This window comes from Salvia splendens, chromosome 18, assembly GCF_004379255.2.
Source record: "Salvia splendens isolate huo1 chromosome 18, SspV2, whole genome shotgun sequence".
NCBI classification, from domain to species: domain Eukaryota; kingdom Viridiplantae; phylum Streptophyta; class Magnoliopsida; order Lamiales; family Lamiaceae; genus Salvia; species Salvia splendens.
The window spans coordinates 12,526,327-12,537,988 of NC_056049.1; the positions used below are offsets into that span (position 1 = coordinate 12,526,327).

At 42.3% G+C, this 11,662-nt stretch overlaps 1 protein-coding gene across 1 annotated transcript; it reads right to left on the reverse strand.

The window, feature by feature from the left end:
* Positions 1-1,915: 1,915 nt before the first annotated feature.
* On the reverse strand, positions 1,916-2,974 carry LOC121776752. The gene is made up of 2 exons (XM_042173922.1): positions 2,372-2,974; positions 1,916-2,203 (listed from the first exon to the last, which is right to left on the reverse strand). Exons 1-2 carry the CDS (start codon positions 2,972-2,974, stop codon positions 1,916-1,918), a joined length of 891 nt encoding a protein of 296 aa, XP_042029856.1.
* Between the last annotated feature and the right edge of the window lie 8,688 nt (positions 2,975-11,662).

Genomic DNA, 11,662 nt, shown 5'->3' on the forward strand with positions numbered 1-11,662 from the left:
TATGTTGACCTTTTTGTTAAGAATGTGTAGAAAAAGGTGTAAAATAGGTGGATATACAGCAGCCTTGGTTTGAGACAATTCTTCTAGAGATTTTGAAGTCCAATCAACACCCACTGCATATCATTCTCTTCGTCTTCGAAAGAGCTTCGCGTGGGTATCTCAAACGCCCTAATCGGAGTTCGGATGAGAGAGATATGGCCGATCTACGAAAGCCGCGCACAGGTAACCCGGCCGGGTTAATTTACAATGCAAAAATACAACCCGGCCGGGTTGAGCCAGAATCCAGCAACTGTCCTAAAATGGTGACCCGGCCGGGTTGAATTTCCAGTTCAAAAATACAACCCGGCCAGGTCGGATTGTCTGACGCGTCTGAAAGCTGAAAACGCGATTTTTGAAGGGAAATAAGAGGAGAAGAAGCCTAGGGTTCATTACATTCCACACCTACCGCCCCTACACACACACATACCCTCAAGAACACCTTTGAGAGAGAGAATTGAAGATTGAAGAGTCCACATCGGAAGATTGAAGCTTCACTCCATAGATCGATCTCAAAGGAGTACTTAGTATCTTTATTTCATGTTTTTGTTGGATTACTTTGTGTTGAACATGGCTTCCTTTATGAACATGAGTAGCTAAACTTTTCTTGTAGAATTCTTGGTGATGATGCACTAATTTCATAGTTTTTATCCGATTGATTTTGTTCTTGCCTTGCTCTTGTAGTTATTTGATTGTTCTTGAGTTTATTCCTTTCAATTGCTTGATCACCACTTGATTGTGTAGGATTAATTAGATTAATCGGGAGATGAAATAATTAATCCGGAAATAAGAATAATTCACACCTTAATACAATATAACTCGGGAGAGTTGAGGTTTTGAGTGAGGTCATTGACCTAATCGAGCTTTTGGGAGTTAGGAGTTTAGGATTAGAAGGGGACTTCGATCCTAGCACCTAATCTACAGGTTTTTCACCTCGGGAGGGGGTTTAATCTATAATTGTGGTCGGCTTAGTAACTCTAGAGACACCAAAAGGTAAGGCAAATCGATTGGATAAGAGCTTAGAATTGTGCATCGGATCCTTGAGTTCTGCAATTTTCTCCATATTATCTTTTCTCACCGTGTCTCCGTGTTCTTAGTTATTATTTGCTTATTATATGCTTTTATTAGTTGTTAGAACAAACCAAACGCTTCTTGATTGTCTAGATAGTAGTTAATCTTTGTTCGTGGTAGTTAAGTTGATACGAAATTGTCTCTGTGGGATACGATACTCTTGCTTACTAATTGCTACACTAGCCCCGTACACTTGCGGGTATCACTTGTGTAAAAATAAGTTGAGTCATCTGTCGGGCGGCGGTCCTGGCAAAGCTTCAGGAAACACATCGGGAAAATCTCGCACCACTGCCACGTCTTCCACTTTCAACTCCTTCTTTTCCTCTCCATTTAAGTACACAAGATACGCCGGACGCCCTTTTCTTATCATCGTAGTTGCTTGCAAAGCGGAGATTATGGAGGTTCGTCGATTCATGGAGATCCCGTTCAAGATAGTCGGTTCTTCGCCCGGGGTTTGAAAAGAAATCTGTCTCTCTTTACAGTGAATCGTTGCGTGGTTCTCGGTAAGCCAATCCATTCCCAAGATTATGTCTACATTCTCCAAAGGTATAACGTGCAAAAGTTGGGCCACTACTCCTAGTTCTCCTAACACAAACTCTATGTTCGAGCAAGTTCTCACAATATCAATCATTCCTCCAACCGGTGATGACACATTCAATTTCGGTTCAAGCTTAGCAGTAACAAGTTCTAAGGCATTCACACATGACATTGAAATAAAAGAATGCGAAGCACCCGTATCAAACAGCACGATAATAGGAAGTTGTTGGAGCTTTCCCATACCTGCCAAATTCTCTTTGCCCTTGATGGCTTAGGGTTCCTGTCCTTGATTTCCCTTTAGCGCATATGCCCTCGCTTGCTGTGGGGCCACTTGTCGGATTGGTTGAGGCTGTTGTGGTGGTCTCCGTCCTTGCCCATTCTTCACTCCACCTTTGTTGTTGTTTGGGCACTCTCGAGACATGTGCCCGTTTCCACCGCAAGCGTAACACCGAATGCCTCCAACTCGGCACTCCCCAACATGATGCTTGGAGCACCGACTACAGTAGGGTGTCCTCTGCGGGTTTCCCCTCTGTTGTGGCACAATTTGGCGCCCATGATTCTGCGGTTGCCGAAAAGTGGAGAAGCGCCTCTTATTGTCAAAAGGAGCTCGGTTTCCCTCCCACTTCCTTTTGTCTCTAAAGTTCGCCGGGGGTGCAGATGGGGTAGGGTTTGTTGTCCTCTCATTCTTGGGCAGTGCTTCCTCCACATCTAAGGCACAGCCCAACACCTCGGAATAAGGAATTCCCCTGCGACTGGCCACAGCTACCCTTATCTCGGGCCTAAGGCCGGAACGGAACTTCGCAGCCATCTTCTCGTCTGTGTCCACCAATTCTGGCGCATAACGAGTCATCTCACATAGGGCGCGGTCGTACTCCGTGACCGTCATACTTCCTTGTTTTAAAGTGTGGAACTCCACTACCTTCGCCCGCCGATAACTCATGGGAACATACTTATTGTAAACTTCTTCCTTAAACTCTTCCCAAGTAAGCGCCTCACGGCGAGCGGGGTCCATAGTTCTCTTCTTCGCTTCCCACCAAAAGTCAGCGGGTCCTGTCAGCTGATACGTCACGCAGGCCAGGCGTTCCCTATCCGTGCATCCCATAAACTCAAAGACACGCTCAATGTCGCATACCCATGCCTCCGCCTTTGGTGGCTCTCCCAATCCATCGAACTTGGGTGGGTTCTCTTTCCGAAAGGCCTTGATGTACTCCCTTTCGTTTGGTTTGGGTAGAGGTGGTGGTGGAGGCGAGGGTGGATTCCCGACACCTCCCTCTGTCTGTTCCCCCACGTTGTTCTCCACATGCGGACCACGTCTACGTCTTGGGGGCATGTTGATCTAAAACACAGGTCAGCATCATTGTGAGAACATGTTATTAAAACATCACCACTTTCATGCACGCGTACGATACGATAAAACACAAGCACGTAAAGTTATGCGAAAAATGGAACTTCCATAGATAACGTGGAAAGGAAAAACATAGTACTCGTTTGGAAACAAAAGGTACTACTGCCATCGTCATAACAACTTAAGAAAACAAAACGGCATCTAACTATCCATCGTTATACTCTTCCTCTTCCGGGTCCTCTTCCTCTTCCGGGTCTTCTCCTTCCTCTGGGTCCTCTTCTACGTGATGCTCGTCAACCATGCGGAGGGCTTCTTCGATATCCATGCTATCTTCCACATAATCATCCTCAAAACCCGGAACCATCCCTTCTTGTGGTACTGCTTCTCTTTCTGCCGTGGGTTTAACCTCGATCACGTCTTTGTCTTCCCATACTGTTTCATCTTTCCCTTCTTCTGTCGACGGTGGTCGCTCGGAACGTGAGTCAATCAAAGCACACGTTAGGGCCTTCAGGAAACCTTTCATGTCGCCGGCCATCATCTAGTTTCTTGGTTCGTACCACGTGAACCGACTGGCTGTTGTTTCCATCCAAGACTCCCAATTGTCGGGCATCAACTCAATTAGCCTTCTTATGCCTCCATAGGCCGATACATGGTACCCACAGACGTCTCGCCATAGGGTTTCAAAACGGGTGACAACCTCTCTCAAGGCTTTGCCTTCCTCTCTCTCATAGTGGTCGTAATCGTATATCGCTTGTTGCATTCTGGCACTATACTGACTGCTCTTAAGCGCGGTTCGTTTCGTTCGTACCATCTACATAAAGACGAAAGTTTCATTTAAAACACCAAATTGTATTATTGTTTGTTTGAAAAGGTTCTTAAGTTGGTCGCGTAGTTTGAAAGTTGTCGTTGTCTTAACGTTTCATATCTTTGCATGCTATCGTTGTAGTATTTTCGCGCATAATACACATTTAGAAACATCACTAAGTTCATGCTCACACGTATCCATACCATATTGATATCACCTTTGTACATACAATACATGACTTAATTATCACGTCAGTCATACTCGTATTCCACGCAATCATGCTATTACAACATCATATTTACGCACATAGTGCATGCTTAAGTTATCAAGCCAATCATGCTCATATATTCATTCCATTACAACTCATCCTTATGCATATCATTCATTCACATGCATAAACCTGTCAAACGTCATATCATATCATCATCCATTTCATGCATCTATCTCACATGCCTTCAACAAATAAAACATACCTCACTTTCATTGGTTGAGCGTGATGCTGTGGATGTTGAGCCTTCATGACACTTCTAGTCAATAAGGGTTCACTAACTTAGATTCAAAGTAAAAGAAGACTCTCGGACCAGAGCGAAAGAACAAAGCTCTGATACTACTCTGTCACGACCGCCCATACAAGGGGTACCACAGACGCGGCGATCGTGACCGACATGCATGGATAACAATTTAAAGGAACAACTTAATTAACTTAAAGAAAGAAAAACAACTTAGTTTAAGGAGTTTACGGTTATTATTTTTTTTTTGAAGAGACATAAGGTAAAATACTTGTAAAAAAAAACAACGGAAAGAATTTGACTTAAGTAAAACAACAATTATTAAATAAAGCAAAACAACATTTAACTTAAATCTCGGAGAATACCATTTTCAAAAGGTAACGTAAATATTTGTTTAAAACCTGTCACCACCATGCATGTTCAAACACAAAACACAAAGAAAAGATTAAGGTCTTGAGACATAGTTCAAATTATAGCAGCGGAAAAATAAGGTTCAAGGAGAGTCAAGGATAACGCCTATGTATGGAGACACAACGCATCCTAAGTACTTAAGCCAGCTCAACATCCACCGCAACATCCCGCTCAACCTGCACATAAGGAAAATAATATGCAGGGCTGAGTACTTGTTGTACTCAATGGGCTCATGCCGAAAACATTTTAATAAGTTATGTCATCCATACCAGTGATCTCGAGTTTTATATAGTAAGAAAATATCACGAGAAACACAAAAATTCAAGTCTGGCCAGACAATTTATCTCCCCACTTTTCACATCAATCCATCAATCACATCACAATGCGACGAAAGTGTGGCCACACTATTCACCCACGAGAGCGGCCGACTTGCAAGGACGGCTCACGATCCCACCAGTGTACACAGCCTGATAGGGTTTACGGCCCTACTCAAACCCGAATTCATTTCACAACACAGCCATATAGCCTAACGGAGTGAACTAATACGAACTAGGCATCAGGCACACAATCTCATAATAAAAACAACATGGCATGACATAACAGTTAAACCACCCTTATATCGCCACATAATAATTTTCGGAAAAGTAAAGAGGTTTGAAAAGAAAGCCCACCTCGATCGCTTAGCAAATTCACAACCCAACTTATAGCAACTCTCGATCCTCGAGTTCACGAGTACACAACACCCTTGTCAATGACAACACAAGTCAGCCTTCCACAACAACATTTTACTATGCATGTCCTATCGTTTTCTCTCTCATCGTTTTTCTCAAATTCCCCAACCTAACATACGTCACAAAGGTGTAAAGACACACGTAACACATTCCAACTTATCACAAGTGCTTTCAACATTTAAACACATTCCTTGGACATACATGCATCATATAATACTTTTAAACTTGAAACTAGGTGTCATTTTAACAAGGCAGAAAACTGGCAGAACTGCACGACCGTTTTGTAAAAATCACTATAAATTCACCCGACCTCAAAAGAAACTAAATTTTGGTCACAATACAGAGGACACATTTAAGTTCATCCATGAAAATTTTCACAACGAAATCACGTCATTTATTCAGTCCTATCACATAATAAACTCTCTGGTCGGAACATAAAATTTCTGACAGCACTGCATACTTTATTTGACAAATTCACCATAAATTCATCCAATGTCCAAAAAGGCTAAAAATTTAATTCAACTAAGAAGACACTTCAATTTTCATATAGTTCAAGAATCACATCAATCGGAGGTCATTTGGTCAGTCAAACAGAAAACGAAACATTCTTGGCTAGAACACGAGTTTCTGACAGATTTGCGCAGCCAATTTCAAAAGCCTATTAAAAATTCATTTTTCGATAAAAAGTGCTGAAATTCACACGAGACACAAGAAACACCTTGAAGTTTACTCAGTAAAAATTTCATAGCAAATATCGTTCGTTTGATGGGTCAATTACAGATCATAAGCTGCTGGTCGTGCACCACAGATTTCAGGTTCAAGGTTCGTAAATAGGGTTTTCATCCTCCATCACACAACCACCGATTTTTCATGCTCGAAATCACATAATCATGCTTACACGTTTCTCATACACATATTTGCACATAAACTCACATCATTCACCAATACTCCAATCCAATATCACATGGTTTCAATCAAACACACAATACCATCCAAGTTCTTACGAAAACACACTTTTCCCCCGTTAAATCTTGCGATCTATCAATCCTACAACCACTACATGCATGTAGGACTCAAGAACATGGTTCAAACGGAAAAGGATGAGGAAAAGTGAGCAAATATACCTTCTTTTACAAAAACAAATCGGTAAAAGCGAAGAACGAAGCGATCCGTCGGAAACTCTTGAAGGTACTTTCAATGGTTGCAAGAATAAGCTTGAATGGAAGATTTTTTTTTGAGATGGGAGAGTGGGAGAGGAGAGAAAAACCGTGTGGGAGAGTGAGAAGGGAGGGGGGCCGAAAATTGTAGGAGAAATGGGGGCTAGGGTTTGTTTAAGTGTTATTCATTTGCTAGGTTTAAGTCCATGGTAAATTAAATAAATAAATTGTGTGGAATTAAAATATAGCCTAATGAATAAAAATCCCACAATTACAACGAGCCTAATTTTCAAAAATTATGGCTGCAAATTAATAAGGGATTATTTGATATTTCTTGAAGAGAAATAAATCCACAACTTAGGAAATAAAAAAAATAATGAATACAAGGAAACAAATAAATTCAATCTCCAAGTAGGAAAAATGGGTGGGGGCCGAAAATTTGAAGGAGAATTGCACAAGGGGATTATTTAAATCCTCAATTAAATAGAATAGGATTTAAATTTGAAAATTTCTTTATGGGAAAAGACTCCCATAAAATAGGTAACAAATAAATTAATTTCCACAAGGAAAATAAAAGCATAATGGGCGTGTGATATGGAGGCAAAATAGAAGGAAAATATTCACATCCCCAATTCATTAGACATAGGTATGTATTTGAATAAAAAAAAGGATTCCACAAAATAGGAAACAATAATTTATCCTCCAAAATTTATTGGAGGGGCCGAAAATTACTAGGCTCAAATAGCTAAGGAAATATCCCCACTCTCTATTTATTTTGGGTGAAGAAATAAATTATAACATGATTTAATTGGGTTAAATTCAAAAGAAGGGGGTCAATAATGCACCAATTAAATCAAAGGAAAAAGAATAATTTATTCTCCTATTTTAAATAGGAAATTTTCGAAACTCCCAAGGATAAAAGAATGGAGTTCGAATTTCATGTAGTGCAAATTTAGGGATCTTTTGGTTTGGATTTAATTTGGATAAATGTCCCAAAATAATTAATTAAATCCACGAAATGAAATACTATCTCAATAATTAGGGAGGGCCGAAACTTTCAATGAATTGACTCGAGAAAGGATAAATGCATGATCCTATTAATTATTTCCCCGCATTGGAAACAAATATAAAATCTCAAGCTCATCATTCCACATTAACCACGACAATTTATTTCATGCAAAACATTTAATCACATAGAAACAACAGTTTCATAATTCCAAGAATTCAAAATTCAAATAACATATAAGAAGAATCACAAAAGTTTGGGATGTTACACCATACCATTCCTCCAAGCCGTGAAGCTACCCCTACTTGGGAAATTCATTAAGGAATTCATAGCCGGGAAAGTCCAGGAGGATGGGAAGATCATGGTAGAAGGGATCGCGTCTGCAATTGTGCAGGAGAAGCTATCGCCCAAGTGGGTCGATCCAGATATGTTCACTTTTCCTATAACTATAGGAGATGTGAAAGTCGAGCATGCAATGGGTGATCTTGGAGCTTCTATTAATGTCATGCCTTTGTCAATCTATAACTGATTGAAGGGAGTTAGATTGTCGAGTACTAGGGTGTAGATCCAACTGGCTGATAGGTCATGCATAAGTCCTGAGGGTGTTTTAGAGAATGTGTTGGTTAGAGTGCATGATTTTACCTACCCTGCTGACTTTTATGTGTTCAAAATGAGTGAGTCCGAGGCTAGGGAATCTAGTGGCATATTGTTAGGAAGGCCAATTTTTAGGACGGCAAACACAATAGTAGACATGGCTGAGGGAACAATTTCCATTGATTTTCATGGGGAGAAGTTTACTTTTGATATCAATGAGGCCATGAAGAAGCCTATTGATTCTGAAAATGTATGCTATGTTGATGTGATTGACCCCTTAGTCCAAGATTTTCTTGAGACCGAACTATTGCAGGAGAAACTCCAAGCTTTGGATGTGTATAAGCAAGCTGACGTAGAAGCCGCTGCATGGTGTGATCTGATCAGTAGCCAAGGGTTGACCGATGAAGAGATAGAGGGAGCCGCAGGGGCCAAGCTACCAGTTAGTATAGAGGAACCCCCAGGGGGAGAAGTAGAAAAAGAAGGAGAAGTTGAAAAAAACCCTATACCCGAAGACACACTTCCACCCCAAGTTGAGCTGAAGAAATTGCCATCGAATTTGTAGTATGCCTTCCTCGGAGAGGAGAACTCATACCCAGTGATCATCAGCAGCAGCCTTACAAAGGAACAAGAGGCGAGGCTACTGACTGTGCTGAGCAAGAACAAGAAGGCAATTGGATTGAGCCTTACAGATTTAGTGGGAATAAGCCCCGACGTCTGCATGCACCACATTAGGCTGGAAAAGGGAGCAAAGGCACATCGAGATGCCCAAAGAAAGGTAAACCCCAACATGCGAGAAGAAATATTGAAGGAGATCTTGAAATTATTGTCGCTAGGGATTATCTATTCAGTGCCGGACAGCGAGTGGGTCAGCCCGATCGACATGGTCCCAAAGAAGTCGGGAATCCAAGTCGTTCAACATGAGAGGAATGAGCTGATCCCAACGAGGCTAGTCACGGGTTGGCGAATGTGCATCGATTACCGTAAGCTGAACAATGCGACCAGGAAGGACCATTTCCCGCTGCCTTTCATCGACCAAATGTTGGATAGATTGGCTGGGAAGAAGTACTTTTGCTTTCTAGATGGGTACAACGGCTACTTCCAAATTTACGTAGATCCTGAAGACCAGGATAAGACCACTTTCACTTGCTCATTCGGAACCTATGCATACAAGCGCATGCCTTTCGGCCTATGTAATGCTCCAGGTACGTTTCAACGATGTATGATGAGCATATTCTCCGATTTGATTGAGGACTGCATAGAGATATTCATGGATGACTTCACGGTCTACGGAGACTCTTTCGACTCTTGCCTTCATCATTTGGATATAGTTCTAGAAAGGTGTCAAACAAAAAGTCTGGTTTTGAATTTTGAGAAGTGTCATTTTATGGTCACTGAGGGGATTGTTCTAGGACACGTGTTTTCAGAGAGAGGAATCCAGGTGGATCGAGCCAAGGTGAATGTTATATCCAAATTACCGTTTCCTACTGATCAGAAGGGGATAAGGGGTTTTCTAGGGCACGCCGGGTTTTATCGAAGATTTATCAAGGACTTCTCCAAGATTGCCCAACCCCTTACCCGACTTCTTCAGAATGAAGTGGAGTTCTTCTTTGATGAGCAATGCAAGGCCGCTTTCAACCTTCTCAAGGAAAAGCTGATATCTGCACCTATCATACGGGCTCCTGACTGGACTACCCTTTTGAAGTGATGTGTGACGCCAGCGACTATGCAGTGGGAGCCGTACTGGGTCAGAAGATCGATGGGAAGAGGTACGTAATTTTTTATGCATCTAAGACACTGAATCAAGCCCAGCGGAATTACGACACCACTGAAAAGGAGATGCTGGCAGTGGTGTATTCCTTCGAAAAGTTCCGGCCATATTCGTTGGGATCCAAGGTCATCGTTTATACTGACCATGCAGCGATTAAGTATCTGATTGCCAAGAAGGAATCCAAACCCCGCTTGATCCGATGGGTCCTCTTGTTACAAGAATTTGATTGGGCAGTGGAAGATAAGAGAGGAGTCGAGAACAAGGTGGCGGACCTTTTAAGTAGAGTAGTGCAAGATGGAAACAATGAAGAGGTGCACGACAAGATTCCAGAAGAGCATTTACGTGAGGTAAGTTTTGAGGTCAGGACGATTGACTGGGAAGAAGTGATGAAGCTTACTGACCAGTACGATACAGGAAAAGGAAAAGAAAAGGTATGGCATGAACCATGGTATGCAGACCTAGCCAACTACCTAGTGACTGGAGAGCTTCCAGAAGTACCGAGTATTACCAAGCCCCAAAGAATGAAGATCAAGAGTGAAGCAAAATACTACTTTTGGGACGACCCATATCTGTGGAGAGTGGGATCCGATCAAGTGATAAGGAGGTGCGTTCCTGACTGGGAGCAAAGGGACGTTCTGATCCATTTCCACTCGTTAGCATGCGTAGGACATTTCGGATCCAAGAAGACGGCAAGGAAGATTCTGGATAGCGGCTTTTATTGGCCAACCCTCAACAAGGATGCGTACGAGTTCTGCAGAAGTTGTGAGCGCTGTCAACTGACCGGTGGGATAATTGTATGTGAATTGTTCGACATTTGGGGAATGGACTTCATGGGTCCGTTTCCTTCGTCCTATGATAATTTGTATATCCTGGTTGCAGTGGATTACGTCTCCAAGTGGGTAGAAGCCAAGTCCACAAACACGTGTGAAGCAAAGGAGGTGGCTAAGTTTCTAAGGAGTCACATTTTCAGCCGATTCGGAGTACCCAGGGCGATCATATCTGATCAAGGTACACACTTCTGTAATCGCACAATTGAAGCCTTAATGAAAAAATACGGTGTGCACCACAGACTATCAAGCCCCTACCATCCACAAGCAAACGGTCAAGCGGAGATTTCTAACCGCGAGATAAAGAAGATTTTGAAGAAGACTGTCAATCCTTCTAGGAAGGACTGGAGTGTAAGGTTATAAGATGCTTTATGGGCATATCGGACAACCTACAAGACCCCCATAGGGATGTCCCTGTACCGGATTGTTTTTGGAAAGATGTGCCACTTACCGGTGGGAATTGAACACCGGGCATACTGGGCAGTACAACAAGTGAATATGGATGCTACAGCCTATGAAGAGGAAAGGAAGCGGCACTTGCAGGAGCATGAGGAACTTAGATTGGAGTCGTTTGACTCAGCCATGTGGTACAAGGAGCAAACCAAACTATGGCACGACAGGAATCTGAGGACCAAGGATCTCCATGTTGGGCAAGAAGGTACTACTCTTCCAGTCGAGACTGAAGCTCATGCCTGGGAAACTCAAATCGAAATGGACAGGGCCTTATGTCATCACCTCACTCTTTTCCAATGGAGCAGTAGAAATTTCAGGGAGTCTTCCTAACTCTGAACCTTTTATTTTGAATGGGCATAGGCTAAAAGTATTTAGGGACAACAGTGATGTGGCTGTGGTGGATGAGATTCCA